Source organism: Myotis daubentonii, chromosome 2 (genome assembly GCF_963259705.1).
Source record: "Myotis daubentonii chromosome 2, mMyoDau2.1, whole genome shotgun sequence".
In the NCBI taxonomy this organism is placed as follows: domain Eukaryota; kingdom Metazoa; phylum Chordata; class Mammalia; order Chiroptera; family Vespertilionidae; genus Myotis; species Myotis daubentonii.
This window is the reverse complement of record NC_081841.1, coordinates 103,226,354-103,248,050: the sequence shown is the minus strand read 5'-3', so window position 1 is coordinate 103,248,050 and position 21,697 is coordinate 103,226,354. Positions and strand designations below refer to the sequence as shown.

Sequence of the window (21,697 nt, the reverse complement as noted above, 5' to 3'; positions counted from 1 at the left end):
ACACTAAGTGCTCTTGTAATACTTTTGAATTGAACAGAGCACCTTTTCCTTACAAATTTATTGTGGTTAGTAATTACTCAGTTAGGTCACATTCAAAGCTATATGAAATCCTTTATTTAGTGTTGCTTATAAACAAAACAGAAAAATAGGATCATTTTTACCTTTATTTTCAGAAGGAAATTTCTAAGGTGTTACTGTAATTTAGAGAAATAAAAATATGGTGCGATAAATTATTTGGAATTGATGCTTTTTTATCTCTGGTTTTACTCTCAAAAAATCCTAATATTTTTGCTCATTTTCAATAGGCAAGTTCTTTTAAGAAAATACTTAACGCTCTTTAGAACCCTCTAAAACCTTATTCACCCCCAGTGTTGAAAAGAAAAACAGTGTAAGGAGCAGAAACTAGGGAACAATTCTATCAATGCCTTTCATACTCTTTTGACTTTCTCCAGTTGTTTTTTTTATATAAAATTAGCTGTTTTAGGGTGCCTGGAGCAACTTTTTCTCATTGTATTCATATGGCTGGGGGGATGTTTAGAAGTATCTTTTTAAATTTTTGTTGTTGTGATATAGACCCTTACGGTGTTTCGCTCTCTGTTGGCCTGAAACTGCTTTTATGCCTCTGGGACTTGCAACCACTTGATTTGAAAGTTTTTCACCAGTTAGGGTACTTTTAAGTTATTTTACTCATTAATCACTATTTGGGGTCATTGATAAGCTTGACCATAATTCAGCTGTTTTTTTATTCATTGCTTAGACCCCCCTTTAATGAGGGAGTGAGTGTTTTTGTTTCGTTTACATAAATATAGCCTTTTCTAATATATTGATCATTTCTCCTTTCAAAGATGAACCATTCATTACTGTGAAACATCGAAAACAGCAGATGCTTGAAACTGTAGCTGGCAAGAAGTCTTACCGGCTGTCGATGAAAGTGAGGGCATTTCCCCCGCCAGAAGTGGCATGGTAGGACTGAAATTATTTTCCTATCAGTTCATGATAAGGTTTGTAAGTCGGAAAATGCAGGAGTTCATTGGCTTGATTTCCTAAAAATAATCAAGCTAAGTTTCCAGGACAGCAGTGGGGAGCTAAGAACTGTGTTGAGTCTGGCTGGGAGTGTTGCAGGCAGGAAGGGCTAGAGGGAGGAGCGGTCCTGTGCCAGGGTGGAGCGGGGATTAGGGTTTTTTGAGTGCTCATTGCAGTTTAGGCATTCATTCACCCTGACTAAATTTCTGCATCTCTAAACCTTCCTATGATGTCAGCATCCTCTGAATGGAACATGTTGGCAATGACTAGGAAGCCTCCTGAATAAATAACATGCTCTATTAACCCTGGAGAAGTGGACCCTTGTGACGAGGATAATAATTCTCTTATTATCTGAAAATAATTCTTTTATATACAGCTTGGTGAAAATTCCAGTCTTGTTTTAAAGTCAAACAAACATTAATAAAGTCAAGACTTATTCCATTGCAGGGGTGGACAAATGCACCTACTTGAACTAATTACGTTTTTTTTGGCTCAAAGTTTGCATATTCAGAAACTCCTTAAGCAATTTTTTTTCCTGTGGTAGCAGCACCTGATGTAAAACAATGTAATCTGTTTAAAATCTGCAGGCATTTTTAAAGCATTTTTGAATGCCAATATCTTTGGCTTTAACTATTACATTTTAAACAAAGAGTATAGTACAAAACCAATTAGGAAAACAGTCCATACAATATAAAAGTGGTGCCATTTTAGAATCTCCTCAACCAGAGATTACTTTGCTTTCATTATCATATGAACATAGTGTTTATTTTCAGTTTCCTCAAATAGTTAATAGACACTTAAAGAGAAAATTAGATTTGTTCTATGCCCCTTCATGCTGTTGCAGTAGAAGAGAGATTGGGGCTCCTAATATCTAAGATATTAATGTATCTCTCTAGGAGGCACATTCCTTCTTTCCTCATCTGAGAGTATCCCCATCTATTAAGCAGTACCAATTTTTTCAGTCACTAAGTAGCAAAGACCTAAAACAAAACAGAAAATCAATCCATTTTCAAAAATACTGACTTGTTAATAGGAAATACTTTAAAGTAATACTAAGGTGATATTTGTAATCACAGAACAGAGCACAGTCATTTTAAATGCGTGGGAACTGAGACCCATTCATAACAGGAATTTGTTTGCAGGACTGTGTGATACATGCATGGATATGAAGTAAAACCACGCCCAATATTATATACCTTTACACACAACACAATAAACTCCTAACAGATTAAAAACTGCTCATTTTAAGAACCTTCCAGTTTAATGAGGTTACAGAATTTTAAAGTTGGAAGAGATTTTTGAGGAATTCTATAGAAAACTTGGAGAAACCGAGGCTCGCACGGGCACGTCAGGTGATCAAGTGCAGTGGCTGAGCCAGGCCCTGCTCAGGCCTCCTGGGTCTCAGTGATGTAGGAAGCTGCATGACAGCGAGGCATCAATTCTATATTTAAAGTTAAACTTTTTAAAAAGTTTATACCTTTTGTTTGTGAGTTTTGTGCCTTAACTATTCTTCAGGGGGAAAATCTTGATAATCTTGATTTCACTATAGTTTTTGAAAGGGACAACTGCTGTGACCATTTATATAGCTAATAAGAACTCCACATGAGATCACAATAGGAAAGTCTATTTTTATTTTTATCTGGAGAAGTGATCTAATTGATCTGACTTACAATGGCCCTTGTATTGCTGGTGGAGCCTCATGGAAAATATCTTGGAGGGAATCGCCCGGTGCTTCTGGGTTACTACTTAAGTCACAATGGTGACCAGAGCCCTTATGGGTACCTTGAACCATCATTTCTCTGTCTCCCTCAGCTTACTTACTTCTCTTTGCCAATAAATATGAAGTGTTTCCCAGACTAAAAATCACATCTGGCTCTGGCCGGTGTGGCTCAGTTGGTTGGGAGTCGTCCTGGGCACCAAAAGGTTGCCGTTAGATTCCGGTCAGGGCACATGCCCAGGTTTTGGGCTAGGTCCTCGGTGGCGGAGTGCAGAAGGCAGCCAATTAATATTCTTGTTCTCATGTCGATGTTTCTCTCTCTCTTTCTCTCTCTCTAAAAATAAAAAAAAATCTTAAAAAAGTAATTAAGAATAAAAATCACACCTGGCTTTACTGAAAAGTTAGTATCTAAGTTTTTTTAAATGGATGCTGAGGATCAAAGGCTTGACATGCATAAATTTGAGTTTACAAATGTAAATGGTAGTGTGATCATGCAGACTTACTGATCATGTGTTTAACCACAGGCTAAAAGATGGGTTACCTGTGACGGAGAAATCTGCTCGCAATTTTGTTCATGGCTATTCATTAATTATTAAAGATGTAGCTGCTGAAGACACAGGGAATTACACAATCTTGCTGAGCATAAACCAGTCAAACGTGGTTAAAAACCTCACAGCCACTCTACTCGTAAACGGTAAGTTTACTGTTCAGCCTTTCTCCTGATTTTGGTAGGAGTAATATTAATGAAAATTTGTAAATGAAAAGTCAGTATAACAACATCAAAGAAAACAAAATTTTAAATAAATATTTTAAAAACCACCTACACTCGCATCATAGCTATTTCATATATACTTGTTATCTTCCATAGTAATACGGCTTATTACCAACATAATCATACCTACCATGGGATTGATTTTTTAATGTTCTCAAAACATTTCTAATTTTAAAAAATTGGCATTATTATGAGGGTTTCTTTGTTTTTTTGTTCATGTTTTTGAGTCCCTAACATCAAAACAGGTGACAACGTGGTCCTTCTGGTGATGGCCCAGGAACAAGGCAGTAGAACAGCACTTGACTTCTGTCCTGTTCTTCTCCTTCCAGTGAAGCCCCAGATTTACGAGAAGGTGGTGTCATCGTTTCCAGAACCAACTCTCTACCCACTTGGCAGCAGACAAATCCTAACCTGTACCACTTACGGTATTCCTCCCCCTACAATCAAGTGGCTCTGGCATCCCTGTAACCACAACCATTCAAAAGCAAGGTAGGGACAAATCGTTTCCTGACTACCTTTCAAATACTTTTGGTCACCTGGACTCAAGATTCTTTTTTTTTTTTTTATTAGTTAAGGTATTACAAATGTGTCCTCATCCCCCCCATTAACCCCCAACCTCCTCCCCCCACACAAACTCATGCTCTCATCCCCCTGTTGTCCATGTCCATTGGTTTGGCTTATATACATGTATACAATGGACTCAAGATTCTGTAATGAACACTGATGGGAGTTTGCAGACGGGATGTGCAATATACTGGGGACAAAGACTTTGCCTGCCTCGGGAAGATGTAGGCAATATCTATCCTTTCTTACCCATTTCTATTTTTTCTCTCTGGTTTATAGTTTCAGGAGCACAGGGACAGAATTAAGGTCACCCTGGGAGCCATTATTTAGAATTCAGGTTAGAACCCAGTCTCCTATTTTCTAGTGGAGGACCCCGGACTTTAGCCCCACCACTGATCTTCCCCGTTCTCATCGTCTAAGCATTGGCTATCAATCACATGAGATCTTCCCAACACCGGTCATCGCTACTGTTCATAGGCTTTGCTCATACTTTCCATCTGTCTGAAAGGCGCTTCTACCCATTTTCTATTTCCCGAGAAGTCCTCCTTTATCCTCCAAGGCTCAGCTCTTATGTCACCTTCTCAGTGAAGCCTCCTGACTACCTCATGCTGACTCCTCTCTCCCTCCCCATCATACCGGCGCTTTGTGTACACCACTGTCACGTCACCATGTGCACACAAGCTCTGAACTGGTAGAGAGCACTTCTGTATCTTAGAGCCTGGCACACAGTAGATACCACAGCATATTTGCTGAATGAGTACATCCCTGCCCCCCTCGGTTAACTGTGCAGTGTCCCCCTGACCCTGTGTATGCTGGAGTCCTGTTTGCTTTTTTCCCGTTTCTGTTTGGTTTAGAGGAATGGTACAAATGATAGTTCATGGGGCTAATTTGATGAACAGGTATAGAATTGACAGGTAAAACAATAAGATATTATTGAGATTGCCCAAGAATTGTCATTATGTCAAACATTTCCTTTATTGTTTTTAATTCCACTTGCAGAATGTTTGAGAGAATTGCTATTAGAAAATTTAGCTTGATAAAAAGTAAACAAGACATAATTCTACCATAAACAAATAGAAGTGGCTATTTGGTTCTCTAGATTCTTCCTACAATTTCAGCTCTTCTTTATTTTGTGTTTTGATCTTTTGTTCAAGGCATATTATTTTGATCTTGAAAGTCACTGGTGAGTTATGAAATTCCTGAGAAGTAGCTGTTTTCATACATGTCTAATTTCTCATCTGAAATATGGAGAACTTACAAATCTTGAATACCTGTTTAACCATTGTGGATATTCAATCCAAAAGAAAGTGAGATATACTGAGATTTCACATTATTTTGCTAATTTGGGGGTAGGCATCCATATTTATGGACCCATCCCTTTATAAAGCCTAGAGATTTATGCTAACATATAAATAAAAAATGAAATAATTTAAGCTGTTAGATATGGATAAAAGTTTAGAGCTAAATTTTTATGGAATAACATAGCCTTATATCAATATTTTTTTAATTTTTGTTTTGATAATAGAAAATCTAAAATTTCAGTCAATTTAGGATTAAACTAGTAGCTATGTTAGAAAAAAAGCAATTATGAGTGATAGATTGAACATAATATTATAAAATTAGGTTTGAATAATGCTAATAAAATATAGTTTGGGCAATGAGGTCAGCTGAAGTAAAACTTTGTAAACATTAGCTTTCTTTTTCCAATTTCTTTGTGGTATATGGGAATCCTTCTCCCATGTCACAGAGTTATGTTGCCAAGGCCCCCAAAAATGTCTTATTCCTCTTGGAATTCTCTCAAGAGTCGGAGCAGTGCCTCAAAGCTTCAATAAATGCTGTTGACCATTTGATTTATTCTTTGTGAAAAGCATTCTGTTTTTTATAAGTCACAAGGCACATCAGAACTGAGAGCTTTAACTGTTTCAGTGATGTCTCATTTAAAAAACATGTTGTTGCTTGAAATTATCTGTTGAAAATGTGCACATTCATAAAAAGTTCTTTTTTTTTTTTTTTTTAGTCAATAGACTGATTGAGTAGCTTTCTTGTGTCAGGCCCAGATGTGGTGAGTGGTGGTTAAGTACTACATTTAACTTAGAAGCATTTCAGGAAGATATATAGGGCCCTAGTGCATAGCAAACAAATGGAATCAATCACTCTATTTCATCCTATGAGAGAGAGAAACGCTAAAATTGACAGATCAATGAAGCACATTTTAATCACTAAAATTTTTTAAAGATGTCTTTACATAAATATATTTTACATACTTATATAACACTTAGATTCCATTGTAGACAGGAATGTTAGTAACATTTGAATAAGGTATATTCTATTGCATAAATTTTAAAAATGTATTTATTTTGATTTACATAGTAACGCATTTACATAGAGGTATCTGTGGGTGATCATCAAAAGAGATTTGGTGATTAATGTATAGCAGATCCTCAAATAGTTTTTTCATTCAATGTTTTATTATAACATTGATGAGGGAACAAAAATCGTTTCCAGCCAGAGCCACCATCTGTGGAGTTTCCTGTTTGCCCCATGTTCTGTGGGTTTTCCCTGGGTCCCCCAGTTTCCTCCCACCTCCCAAATATGTGCATGTGAGGTGAACTGGTGTGTCTCCATTGTGCCAGACTGAGTGAGTGTGAGTGTGAGTGTGAGTGTGAGTGTGAGTGTGAGTGGCCCTGTGATGGAAGGGCACCTGTCAGGGTGGTCCCGCCTGGTGCCCTGAGCTGCCGGAAGAGCAATCAATATGTTGGAAAATCATTGTCTTACTTGTTTTTCTTAAATGTATGTAGAGCTCATACTGATTTCAATGTTTACTTATTAGAAGTGTTTAAGGTCTTTATTTAGAAGTGTGGTGATGTTTTTTTGTGACCAGACATGCCATAGGAACTTAGCTCTTATCTATATCAATTAGCCTAGGGTAAAATTGGTTTCACATTACATGTCATTTTGTTTAAAATCACAGTTTCCAGGAACCTATCGAAATTAAGTGAGGACTTATCATATACACATTATTCTTGAATATGTAGAATAATTCTTGGCATTTAAATTTTAGGCTCTAATTAAATGACATAGTTATATACAGTCACAATGAACACATAGTTTGGTTTTGAGGTTAGAATGCGTTTACATAGCTCAGAATTATTAATTGGGTAATGGGTCTAAGTTAACATGGCCATGTGGTTAATGTATCTAATCTGGCCAGCTGGTTAATGCATCTAAGCGAAAATTCACACTTAATTAAACTTATATAGTTTCCTGAAGTCCAATAAATATATTGAAATATTTTAAAGCTATCTGAACTATTGCTCAACAAGTTCATTTTTATGGATCTTAAAAACCATAAATAATTTAACATAAATGTCTCCCTTTTAAAAAAGCAAATGTGGTAGGTAAACTGCTGAGCTGTGTGTTAACTGAATGACATTGTGGCTTGGGATTCACCTAGAATTTGTTCTTATACTATTAAAACATGGAGAATAGAAGAGAGGAGGAAAGGGTGGTTACTTTTAAACTCGTACCTGATGAGCTGAGAAGAATATGGCAGAATCTTTCTCCCTTTTAGTTTTCTGCATATTTGGGTGGTAAAGTAGTGGAACTAAAATATTTCTTTTGAGTTTCTAATAACATGAATGTAAGTTATTAACACTGAGTGAAGTGGAATCTTGGATTTTTCTCATCCTCAGCAACCGGCAGGGACTTTCAGTAGACATCCCTAAACTTGCTCCAGGCCAGCATGCACATGAACCTCGGTGGCATGCATGAAGCCTGTAGTACCTTTCACATGTGTAGGGTTCACAGCTTCTGTTCATATAAAATAAAGAGAATTATACACACTTCATAGGGAGGACATGAGGGTCAAATGAAGTAATATACATGACATCCCAAAGCACTTAACAGCCGATAGCTCAATTTTGAAAATGACATATATTTTAATAAACACTGCCTTTATAATTATTCAAAGTGTGTGTATACATTTTTTTGAGACAACCTGTATTTGAGAAAGGTAAAGAGAGCCAAATAAATGCAAGGTTGTAATTACTGCTAGCATTTGGGGTTAAATAAGATCCCAAAACTTATAAGAAACTTTGAAAGAATCTTAGGGCTAATTTCACAACAGTGAAAATTTTTGCCTGACATTTCTGAGAAGTGAACACAAGCTGCGGAAAGTAAAATGTAATTTTGCTGTGCTCTAGAAATAGAAATTTAGTAGGTCTGGGTTGTAGAATGAGGAAAATATAACATGACTTTTCAGAAGAAGAAAAAGGAAGGAAATATAGATGCTAAGCAAAAGTAAAAGCAAGAATAAATAAAAGTGTGTAATGAGGGGATGCAGTCCCTCTCCCAGTTTGCGTGACCTGTCCCCTTTGCTTGTTTCCCGTCATGGGAGGAAGTGGTTTTGACCTGTGGGTTGGCTAAGGCTGGGGTGGGGCAGAGTGGGACATAGGAGAGCTGACTCCTCCCTGGGAGTTCCCATTAGAACCTTACCTCCCCTCCGGGCTGTTGAACTAAGTAGGACTGCGAAACTGTGCATGCAGTGAGCTATTCTTGATCTCCTAGTCCTTGTTGAGCTTTGCGGTGCTGGTACCGACTCAGGAAATACTGTTTGGATAAGGTTGCCCACTGCAAGGAGATCAGTCTCTACAGGAACCGTAACTGGACTGGACTGGAGGGAAGAGCCTTTCTTTGGGGAACAGAAAAGATGGATTCGAGGAGCCCAGGAGAGAATGGGGGAAAGATAGTCTTGGTATATAAACTCCAGATTTGAACTGCACATTTTCTCAGGAAGAATCTAAGATGTTGAAACACTGCTTTTATTCACATGCATATAAAAGCCAAGAAGCCCCTCCGGTAGTGACTGACAGCTGTCTGCAGGACAAGTTGTCCATGCCCACAAGCAGGAGAGTGGTGAGTCAGCTTCTGCTGGGCCATCCTTCCTGGGAGTCGCCAGGAACACAATCACCTCTCCATCTACCTGGCTGTCTTTCTAAAACTAAGCCTTGCTTTTAAAATATTGATGATCGTTGGGCCTTTAACATAGGGAGGTTTAAGGCCTGCAGCCTTTCATCATTACATTTTGTTTCATTTTTTTACGTTTTGTTTTTAGAGCACGCATTCTTTAGATCACAGGCCACTTTAATTCTCTCCCTCCACCTCCATCTAATGAACACAAATGATAATTTCAAGATAGATGATAATAAATAGTGTTGCAACACATACATGTTGCTGTCCTTTAATGGAAAAAAAATGGTAGGTACATTGGGTTCTTTGTGAAAATCTCATTTTCTTCATCTGTGATAACCAGTAAAATATGTAGCAAGAAACTTCTGGTCCTTCTGTGTGTCAACACTGCTCACTTCTTACACATGCATTTTGAAAATTATTGGTACTCAAGGTAAATACATTGTCAACCATCTGCTTATTACACAGATATTTATTGGGCACCAACCATGTGCAAAACATAAAGATACACACAATTTGTCTTCAGCATTTATGCTTTCATCATATAAGATGAAACATGTTTAGTGATTACTTATTCTATCTATGTATGTCCCTGCAGAATATCTCTACCACAGTCTCAGGGTCAGAGACCTGGGAATCAAGGAAATGGGTTCTATTTTTGGCACAGGCCCTGACTTCTGGGTGCCCCTGGCTGGTTACTTAGTCTGTGCTTCAATTTCCCTTTCTGTAAGTGTAACCACCGTGCTTCCTTTTTCTTATAATACACTAGAGGCTTGGTGCATGAATTTGTGTATGAGTTGGGTCCCTTGGCGATCGGGGCCTATGGGGGGGGGGGCAGCCTGCTCAGGGGAGGGACCACAGGAGGTTGGCCAGCCATCTCCCCACTATCAGGGCCGATTGGGGGAGCCAGCTTGGGGGAGGGACCATGGGAGGTTGGCCCCAGCAGCAAGCTAAGGCATGACCGATTCCACGAGGAATCGGGCTCCCTCCTCCCTCCTGTCTGGGTCTGGGGTGCAGTGCGGGTAAACCAGATTCAGGGTTGTCAGAGCCCCAGGGCAAGGTCTGGGTCAGTGTGCATCATAGCTACCAGCTGGTCATCTGGTCATTCCAGTCATTCAGTAGTAATGGTCTCTTAGGCTTTTAGATAGATAGATGATAGATAGATAGATAGATAGATAGATAGATAGATAGATAGATAGATAGATAGCTATTAATGAGTGGAATGAGAAAATCACTTCAAATTACATTTTCTTTCAAAATAGCTTGGAATAATTTCCTGCTTGTTGCATGCTGCTAGTTCCCTTCTACTTCTTGTAAATTATAAAGGACAGTAGAATGGTTGTAAGAGGAGCCTTACATGCAAGTCTGTATTCTGAGGTACAGAACTTACTCTGTAGTTATAATGTCAGTAATTATCCGTCAAGGAAAGAAACCCAGCAGCTCCTCGGCTGTTCCTGTCAGCCCATATTTTCTGCAGTGCAACCTGGCCTCCCTGTGCCACACACGGGAAGACACCATCATTCTTTCCCGTCTAGTCCCACACTTGGCTTTCTTTATTTGGTCTTTTGCCAAGGAACCCCTTCAGAATGTGGAAGATATCATAGGATTCTCAATTCGAAGGATGTGGAGAGGTGGTAGAGTATTCTTTCTTGAATTTCTTAGTTAAAATGGTGGATTTTCTAAGAAAACCCTAACAGACACCCATGTAATCTCAAGGAACTGCTTCCAAAACTCTAACATAGGCCAGACCTGGACCTACCTTAACAGAATATTATATTCCCCGCCACACAATTTGGATACCCCCTTTCTAAAACACTCTTCATCTGCCCCAGCAGTAGAGTCCTATAAAGAGTCTAGAGAAAGCTGACCACTCCAGGACTAAGTGTGGTTTGCTGGGGTGTTGGGGGATGTATTGGAGGGGTGGCCTACAAAATAAGAGAAGGCAGAGGCATCTAGAAACTCTGAGATGGGCTCGCCTAATTGCATTTCTCTACTGTTTATGTCAGCAAATTGGCAAAGAAAGGAAGGCCTGAATCATTAGGGACGTGTTGAGGGTAGATCATTTGGGAGAAACACAGTTTTGTGCATCAGTGGGGTATGTAAAATTAACAGGACGAAGACGGAGCAATTGTTAATGGTACTTAATTAGAAATGTACTCAAGGACCCAAATTTAATTGATTGCCAGCATGAATGGCTATTATTTTTATGCTGAAACAGTTTTATGTCCTGTATTAAACTTTCTATCTATAAAATAAAAGTTTTAACCATTTAAACATGAAAAATGAGCATTTCCTGGGGGCTAACTGTAGGTCAGATATCTGAGAGCCTCTTCTTTGGGAAGTATGGTTACATACCCCATGTTTTCATCTTTATTTAAAAAAATAATTTTTTTATTGATTTCAGAGAGGAAAGGAGAGGGAGAGAGAGATAGAGTGTCAATGATGAGAGAGAATCATTAATCAGCTGCCTACTGCATGCCCCACACTGGGGGTCAAGCCCATAACCCTGGCATGTGCCCTGACTAGGAATTGAACTATGACCTCCTGGTTCATAGGTTGATGCTCAACCACTGAGCAATACTGGCCAGGCCCCATATTTTAGTCTTTATTACACTCCTCTTAACTATACATACAATTTGTATCCATGTGTCTCTTGACATACATTCTGTGTAGTGTGTGTATGGGTAGGCAGACTCAAACTAGGTACACTACAGAGAATTTGAATTTGCCACACATACATCCTTGAATCAAAACGGGGGCATTACCCCTATGTTCATAGCAGGACAATTCACCATAGCTAAGATCTGGAAACAGCCTAAGTGCCCATCAGTAGATGAATGGATTAGAAAACTGTGGTACATCTACACGATGGAATACTATGCTGCTGTAAAAAGGAAGGAACTCTTACCATTTGCAACGGCATGGATGGAACTGGAGAGCATTATGCTAAGTGAAATAAGCCAGTCAATAAAGGAAAAATACCACATGATCTCACTCATTCATGGTCAATAGAGACCATTATAAACTTTTGAACAATAATAGATACAGAGGCAGAGCTGCCTCAAACAGATTGTCAAACTGCAGCGGGAAGGCCGGGGAGGGTTGGGGGGCAGGAGGTAGGGGGGTAAGAGATCAACTAAAGGACTTGTATGCATGCATATAAGCATAACCAATGGACATAAGACACTGGGGGATAGGGGAGGCTAGGGGACTGTCTAGGGCGGGGGGATAAAATGGATACATATGTAATACCCTTTGTAATACTTTAAGCAATAAAAAATAAATAAATAAATAAATAAATAAATAAATAAATAAAAGAAATAAGTGGAAATATTACTCCATGTTGACGTTTTTCTGCCCTCAAAAAGAAATGTGGTCAGATAAATAATATTACATTTGGGGGCAGGGGACGGAAAAATGGAAGGATACCATGTTCAATTATTTAAAAAATTCATTCTGGCCCTTGCTAAAAAAAAACCAAAAAAACAAACAAACAAACCAAAAAAAAACGGGGGCATTAAAGACCACTTGACCAAAGACCACTTAAGCAAGACTTTGAGCTTGAACAAACAATCCAACAAATCTGTCCATCTCATACAGGAGGCTTTCATCATCAGCCAAAAGTGAATGTTCACTTACTAATGAGAAACTTCGTATTTTCTGTTATGTAATTACTGGGTGAGGGAGTGCATGCTGCCCAGTGTGAGTGTTCAGACAACAGCCCTTATTAATATTTCATACAAAGTCCTGAGAACCGAGCACGAGTTCATTTGCCAAATGCCTCTTTGCCATTTTTCTATGCTTTGTGAGATTTTCATTTTCCCCACTCTTCATAGTTATACAGTGAGTTTGATGAGTAATTGTTTCTTGTGATTAACTGTCTCCTCTAATTACTATCAAATATTTCATTATGTGTTTAAATTAAACCAAAAGGCTGAGTCCTAGGAAGGCTATGCTGGGTGGTTTTCATAGGGATATTTTGAGCAAAATTCAATGGAGCTTCTCAGGATTAGGGATCCCAGAAGGTAGTGATGTACAATTTGGAAGATTCCTTAAGATTGGCAGAACATCTTAACTTTTCTTTGGCCATATACACAGATATTTAAAAATTGAATAGGCACTTTTATTACTGAATCTAGAAACTAGTATCCTGACACGAGCTCTTTAGGTATTAAGTAAATAAGACATATCATTTATAAAACATGCTCCTACTCTTGAAAATCTACATTTTAGTTTTATCGCCATTGACTTGGTAGACTGTTACATTCAAACCACTCTAGCCCATGGTTTTAATGTAACTTCACTGCCCTTTTAGGTGAAAAGGCAGAACCTGGCAGATTGAGAAGAGGGAAAGGGTGTTGTGGACTTAGACTAAGGCCCAGGTAGTGCCTTATAATGAGCTTCAAGTCACTATACCCCAATTCTTCATACTTTCTCTAAAAGCCTTGTAGGATGTTTTACCACCTTGAGTGCAATTTTCTACTTGATGATAATAGCTGTAATAGATTTAATCAATGAGCCCTTACTAGTGTCAAAGCAGTGTGTGTCCTTTTGCGTACATTATCCCTAAACTGTACAAAAATTTTACATAATGGACCCAATTTCCTCAATTTTCCCCAAAGGAAACTGAAGCTCAGTAAATTATTTCTCAGGTGTTTTCAGATCATGGAATTAAAGAAGGTAAGTAGGTTGGCATTTCAGAAGGTTACTTGTTATTGGTGTCCCATGGGACCCCTCAAAGTCTATGCCTGTGAGTTCCCAGATGAAGGAGCGGAAATCCGTGAAGGGACAGGTTTGGGAGAGCACTGGCCTAAACTATTGGGTTTAGTCTTTTCACCAGTGATCCACCTGTTGAGTTAGAGTTGAATTGAGAGTGGGAGAGAAAAGGAGAAAGAAGCTTTCAGTAACTGGGAGAATTTGACTCAAATTTTACAATTTCTTTGGGAACCATTGATTACCTGCAGCTGGTTCAGGGCCCAAACCCACAGATGGGAATAGACCCATTAAGCAGGTATAAACCCCAATGGGATAAGAAAATCTGAACAAGACCAACCTTAGAAGGGTAGCAGGTCAAACCATTAGTTTGACACTTCTATGGCACTTTGCCCTAACAACACTGTCCCTCTCTGTGACCGCCTCACCATGCAGGGGTATTTGATCTTTTGCAATAAAGTCCCATTTCCTCATTTGTTGCTGGGGATTAATTTGGGATCAGCAAGCACTCAGCTCTCAGTGGATGTTTAGGCAAGAGACATGGGAGAGGAGATAAAGAAGGAGAAGTCAAAAGAAAATGAAAAAGAAAGCACAGGGTTTCCAATTGATGAGTGAACAAAATGAGGAGAGGGAGGCTGCAAAGTTCAACCTCAGCATGCCTTGATCTAGTCACTTTGAATGACCAATTCACTCAGAATTAGGGAGTTTTAGAGAGTTTTTTTTTTTATTATAACTTGTCTTATAGGTGAGAAACTGAGGCTCAAAGATAAACAATTACCCCCCATCTTTCAGCTAGTTAACAGCAAGCCCAGGACTAGATTCAAGTCTCTGATTCCTTGTTATTATTCCTTTTTATTCTTATTTCCATGATAACACTGTACTGAGTCTTCATGGGAGGTGCTGATAATCTGGTTGAATAAATTAGCCAACATGGTATCAGTGGATTGTAGATGGTGGTGAGTGTTTCCATTTGCAGCGGTTCTCAACCTGTGGGTCGCGACCCCTTTGGGGGTTGAACATCCTGCATATCAGATATTTACATTACAATTCATATCAGTAGCAAAATTACAATTATGAAGTAGCAACAAAAATAATTTCATGGTTGGGGCTCACCACAACATGAAGAACTGCATTAAAGGGTCGTGGCATTAGGAAGGTTGAGAACCACTGGTTTAGAAGAAACACCCTGAAGAAAGTAAGATCTGGGTCCTAAAGATGGTGGGTGAGTACTGGAACGTTAAATGAAAAGGGAGGGGAGCACAGAGTGGCATGAGGATAGGAATGAGTGAGGATTTGAAGAAGACATGCTTGAAGAGTAATTTGGCTGGTACATTGGATTTGGGTTGGGAAAAAAAATGGAAAGGTACATTTGGACCTGACATGGAATGTCTCGAATTGGGGCTGAATAGTTGAGTTAGTCAATCATTCTACTTCAGCTCGTCTTCCCTGGCTAATGCCCAGGTACTCAGCCATCTATTTACCATAGTCCCACCCTGTCATTCTTATAGGTTGATGGGCTTTTACAGACTCATTGGTGGTCTTATTCCTGTGGCACATCTTAAGCAGAATATGTGCATTGTATCCCTGAAACTCTTCTATGTCTAAAGATCAAAACCTTGGAATCCAAGAACTTGGATTTTCACTCAGTCTTTTTAAAAAGTTACATGTGTACATAATATCCCATTTCCTTAGGCCTCTAATGTTCCATCTGCCTTGTCCTCATCAATAAAAATTACGTAAGGTGATCATGTATTGCCACCTTATTGAAAAATCCTTTCTTGTATGAAAAAGTCTTCAGATAACTAAGGTAAGGGAATAAAAAAATGGGTATTTAGAGACTCCGTAGAGCCAAATGGAAGACTGTGGCTTGTAGAAGACTGCATGGCTTAGGATTTCTGTTTTTATTTTCTTTATAGCTAAAAGTTAGTAAGCACTTACCTGCAGGATTTTAAGTGCTTAATATGTGCTTTATATGTATTGTCTCATTGAATTAATACAGAACTTCTGTGAGGCCAGTACTGTGATTATTACCATTTTCTAAATGAGGTACAGAGAGTTCAAGTTTCTTGTTAGAAAACCAGTCTTGTCAGAGACTGTAACTTAGTGGCTGACTAGCACATCAGCAGCCAGGCACTTCATGTGACTTTACAAGTATTGCTTCTGTAACAACTACTTAGACATTACAATGAGCCATTTTTGGTCAAAATCTCATGATCCAGAAAGAAAATATGTTTTGAGAAGCCTATTTATGACATCAAGAGCCAATTTTAAAAGTGTTAGGATGCAGAAAGGCAATAGAGTCTAGAGTTTAAGGACACGGGCTCTTGAGCCTGGAGCCTGAATCCTCACTCTGGCACCTACTACCATCGACCCGCAAAATAGACCACCAGTCTGGATCTGTGTTTCCTGATCTGTATAATAGATAGAACACTGACCCTGTAAGATTGGTTGGGGGAATTAAATGAGATAACATATTATAGGAAGTATTTAGCCCAGTGGCTGGTGCATTGGAAGTGCTAAGTTTGTTTGCTGAAAGTTGTTCAGTGTTTTTAGGTTGTTCTTGGGTTGTTGACTGCAGAGCAATTTCCCTCTGAGGTGGCACCTCACATTCTAATATCCTGAGAAAACTGATGACAATCTGTCAGAATGAGCCGTGCTGTTAGGTTTAATGTTTGCCCAGGAAACGCCTGCGTCTCTGAACTGGTTTTCTGACTATGTTGATTTACTCCAAAGAAATTCAGATGGGACCAGAAATGGTAGAATTTTCAGATTATTTAGGAAATCAGAGAAGTTATGATATCCTGGCTCTACTCACATTTGTGAATTCTACATCAGCTCATTGACCCAAGTCTTGTCCAGCCTATAACAAATAAGGTCTCTTGGCTTTCACTTGCCTGTGTTCCATTGTATTCTGATACTTTCCCTGTATTTGACTTGTCTCTTCAATTAATGTTTATGTTTCCTTATAACAGAAGGAACTAAATTGTATGCTTCTAAATTTTTAAAATTAATTTTAGAGAGAGAGAGAGAAACATCAATTTGTTGTTTCACTCACTTACGTCTTCATTGGTTGATTCTTGTATGTGCCCTGACCAGGGCTTGAACCTGCAACCTTAGCATATTGGGATGATGCTCTAAGCAACTAAGTTACCCAGCCAGAGCTAAATCTTCTTTTAGAGGACATGATTTTACTTCTTAAATGGAATGTATGTGAACAAATTATTTATTTGACTAACATGACACTAGTCATTATGAGCCAACATTTTTGCCTACCCTTGAAGAAAGGAGAAGACCATTGCTGGTTAGTATTCTATTAGATCAGAAGATGCTTCTCCACATGTCAGCACTGTTGCTTAAGTTGAAATTGTCCATGACTGTCCTGATCCATGTGGCTCAGGTGGTTGAGCGTCAAAAAGTCCTTTGCACCAAAAGGTCATAGGTTCGATTCCTGTCAGGGCACATACCCAGGTTGCAAGTTCGGTCACAACCAATGGATGATTCTCTCTCACATCGATGTTTATCTTTCTTTTCCTCTCCCTCTCTCTTCCTCTCTCTCTAAAATATCAATAAAAACATTTTTTTTAAAAAAAGGAAGAAATTGTCTGTGACCATCAGCTTGTCAGATATTGATGCTGCTGTGAGGAGCTTATCCTGTCCCAGCCAGAGCCCCTGTCTTCATTAACACTCCTCACTGACTGGATAGGCACTGAGGGTGGTGACATGGTGCTTAGTTGAGGGGATCTGTGTGAGGTCATTTGAGGGTCAGTAGTGCCCCCTTTTCAGCACGTTTTAGGTAGGTGATGGATGGCAGGGTTGCCGCCTGTCATGAGGTTGAGTTCACATCAGTCAGGCCGTTATCAGGATTCCTCTTCTCCAGCAATCACGCGAGCCAGAGACGTGCGCTCTGTTACTGCTCATCGGCGGTTGGCTAGACCCTAAGGTTATAAAGATGAGTAAGACAGAGCCTCTGCTCCTAAATAGCTCTTATCTAGTCAGATAATAAAATCATAGCTAACACTTATCATCTGTCTGCTGTGTGCCAGGCACTGTACTAAGCATGTTACACAAGTCAACTCATTTAGTATCACCTTCATGTTTGCTGATGCAAAAGGATCTTAAATTATTTCCCTTTTGTTTCTTTTTAACTCCTATAGTAGGATTAGTAAGGCGTGGTAACATGTGGCAGCATCTTTTGAGTTTGTTATGTTAAGAGCACATCCATTTCCAAAGAATTCAAGATGACTCACAAAAAGTACAATAAATAATTGAGCAAACCTGGATGAAAGGAGAAAATGGGGTTAAGACTAATATGGAGATACTAGTGGCCTGGTGCATGAAATTTGTGTGGGGTGGGTGGGGGGGGAGGATTGTCCCTTAGCCCAGTGTGCACCCTCTCTAATCTGGGACCGCTCAGGGGATGTTCGACTACCGATCCCTATGGGATGGGGCCTAAACTGGCAGTCGGATACCTCTCACAATCTGGGACCACTGGCTCCTAACCGCTTACCTGCTTGCCAGCTTGATCGCCCCTAACCACTCTGCCTGCTGGCCTGATCACCCCAACTGTCCCCCTCTGCCAACCTGATCACCCCCAACTGCTGCCCCCTGTCAGCCTGCTTGCCCCCAACTGCCCCCCCTTGCCGACCTGCTTGCCCCCAACTGTCCCCCCGCCGCTGGCCTGATCACCCCAAACTGCCCTCCCCTCCTGGCCTGATCACCCCTAACCACCTCTGCCTCAGCCCTGCCACCATGGCTTTGTCCAGAAGGCTGTCCAGAAGGTCTCCCGGTCTAATTAATATATTCCCCTTTTATCAGTATAAATGGCCCACAAGCTTTACTTTCTAGTTGTCCAGAGAGAAAGAGAAATAAAATAGACATTTGCAAGCGTAAGAGACCCATGAGTTAAAAACAAACCAAGAGAAGTATAGCCTTTCAGGGAACTGAGAGCTGAGGGAAATGACTTCTCTCCTGATGTGTGGGGTGTGTCCCACAAACTCCTCAGCCACAGTTCTATGAGAGGGGGTGTCTCAGGTATAACTCCCTTCAGTGGTGACCTGTGCATAACACCAAAACAGAACTTATTTAAAGTGACACGATCCAACTAAAGTGACATGATGCAGAACTATTCAAGGATTGAAACTTCTGAGCAGTTTTCTATGACTCTGATTCTCACAAGTGGGCTTTTGCTATCCAGGGTTATATAACTAGAAAGTCATGATTTGAAATTGGGTCTGACTAGCCCTAGGATCTATGGTCCTTAGGGTAAATTGTGACTTCCTACCCCTAGCCCTGAAGGCTTTCTGGATGTTTCAGTATTGACCACTAGATAAGTACTCTGTTCTCTTCCTTTTCATGATAACAAAAATGTAACAATATTGAAATATTCTTCATGGAATGGAGTTAATACTTTAAGTAAAACTCCTTACATGTAAGAGATAAAAGATATTTGTAGCCACACCTAACACTTCCCTAAAGATACCTGTGAATCAATCCACTCTTCCTCAGCTGACCAGTCTTCTATAATAAAACTAGTAGGAGAAAATGAATGAACAAATAGGTGTTCTCTGTGAAGCCCATATCTGGTTTTAACCAAGTAAGTAACCACCCCTTTAGACTCCCGGTCACCCCTCTTGGACTGAAAGGCTGCCTTGTCCAGGCTCAGATTCTGTAACAGAGAGAGTCAGAGTCAGGGGTGGGGGATCGCTGGGGCTCCTGGTGGCAGCAAACAGGCGAGGGGAGGAAGGAAAGTGGAGACTGGGAAGACAGGCCTTGTTCTGAGTGTGAATGGACCACAGGGCCCTGGAGAGCAGGAAACGTTGCAGGCCAAGACGCTCACCTCACGGAAAAGCTCTTATCTAAACAGAGGTGGGCAGGACGCTGGATCACCTCCACCATTGTCCGAGGAGCTGACCCGAAGCCTCCAATCCCTGAAAAGTCTTCTCCACTCCCCCCCGCTCCATTCAGACCAGAAGTAATTTTCAGTGTGGGTTCCAAGGCGTCACCAGGTCTCTCGCTGCACGAGAAAGTCACTCCTCCAGAACCCTCTCGGCCTGACCCTGTGACCACCCGAAGGCCTAGGCCCTTTTCCTGGAGCAAAGAAGCAGGAACCATTCTGTCTAAACACTCCTTCCAGCGCTCCGCCTTTTGCTGCCAGCATCCCTTCCCCTATATTGTTTTATTTGTTTTAAGAGAATGTGAGAAGAGGGGAAAAGATAGTGTTTGCAGATTCTATTAATCTGATGGCTCAGACGCGCTGTGGGTGATGTTTTGACACAGCGCACAGGGGCAGAGGGAAGTTTACATCAGGCCCGGCTGCAGGGCGCTGCCCCGACCAGCCCAGCGGCCCTGGCCGCGCCCGCTGGCCGGCTTCCAGGTGGGCTTTTCTTTCCTTTCTACTTTTTCAAAGTCATTTTTATTTTACAGCCTTGATGTGTTCTTTACTGCTGCTCTACCCCTTTGTTTCCTAACTTGAAATGATTTAATATTCTTTACAAATAGATTTTAATCACAGTGAGCACGTGCAGTTTAATCTCATTAAACAGAATTCACACAAGAAATCCTCAGATTTCATCATCCAAAAAAGAAAGAGGGAAATTATTGTCTTGGGACTCAATAGAGCTTTCTAGAGCCCCCCTCCCTCCTGCCCCCCAATAAAGGTGCTGTATTTACAAATTATATATATAGTCACTCCTAGGCAATGGTTCAGGCTCAAATAAGCAGCCGTAGGATATTGGGGTGCTCAGCTCACCACTGTACACTGCCACCCCCAGCCAGAGGCCTCTTTAAAGTGAGCTGCCTGCTATAAATGATTGGAGTTCATAATAAACAGGCCAGCTTTACCTACCTCATAGCAATCAGGCATCATGCAGACAAAGTAAGTCAACAGGGAAAGAGAATGTGATAAAAGGTAGATTTTATATTTTGTTGCAAAATTTTTTAAAATGTTAAAATTTATCAGCTAGTAGAAGACCAAGAGTTCCTATAATTTTGGCATCAAAACATTTTTATGACCAAAACTAACCAAAATTTACGTCAAAGTGTAATTATAAAGCATTCCTCTCCTCTCCCCTCTCCACCAAAGGGCTGGGTGCCTCTTCTCCCTTTGGAAGCTAACACTTCATTTCTCTTGGTGCCTGACCCTGGACCAGAGCTCTCCTCTCAGGTAACTGAGCCAGATGCACCCGGCGAAGTGTGGTGAGGTGACTGGGTGGAGAGTGTCAGGAACTCTGGCTAATCTCACGGCTGCTCCTTTCTCTGTGAGTCTGAGCAAGGCATTTGATTTTCAGTTTCATTTTCCTCGTTGCTGAAAGGGTTTGTGAACTGGGGATCATAATACCCGCTTCACTGGGTGACTGTGAGACTTTGTGGACCTTAAGTATGTAGATATAGCTCCTAGCCCAAGCCTGGCACTAGTTTTACCTGAGCCAACCAAGAGTCAGAACTTAGGGCAACAGAGATTTTGAAAGAAAGTTCAGCTTAATATCATCTATCATAGGGAGAAAGGAGATCCTTAAAACACCACACACACACACACACACACACGCACGCACACAAACACACACACACACACACCTCTTTATCTCAAGATTCAGGCTGTAGAGTAGATTCTTTAGAACTGGGGTGGTTATGGAACTTGCTAGAAATCATTTATGAAATGAGAATTTTCTAACTCTAATTATGGAGTCTTGGTTTCTATAACAGGCACTAAACAGATGGGCGATCTCTAGAAAGGCCAAATGAAAGGTTAAACCCTCTCACCTTGTTCTTCAGAGTCTACGTTTTCTCACAAGAGAGAGTCACTTCAAAGCAAATACAGATACTAACCATCAGTGGCTGAGCTCACCCAGCTGGACTCTCCTTCTGATTCCATCAGATGCCACAACCCATCCTCTAAACCAGTGGTTCTCAACCTTCTGGCCCTTTAAATACAGTTCCTCATG

At 40.3% G+C, this 21,697-nt stretch overlaps 1 protein-coding gene across 2 annotated transcripts in view; it reads left to right on the top strand.

Annotated features, from left to right (window-relative positions):
• FLT1 (fms related receptor tyrosine kinase 1) overlaps positions 1–21,697 on the top strand; it is a 204,800-nt gene that overhangs the window by 66,919 nt on the left and 116,184 nt on the right. For both annotated transcript variants that reach the window (XM_059684051.1, XM_059684052.1), the window contains exons 8-10: positions 846–963; positions 3,265–3,434; positions 3,842–4,001. In XM_059684051.1, the coding sequence (XP_059540034.1) occupies positions 846–963; positions 3,265–3,434; positions 3,842–4,001 (448 nt within the window). The remainder of the gene's footprint in view (positions 1–845; positions 964–3,264; positions 3,435–3,841; positions 4,002–21,697) is intronic.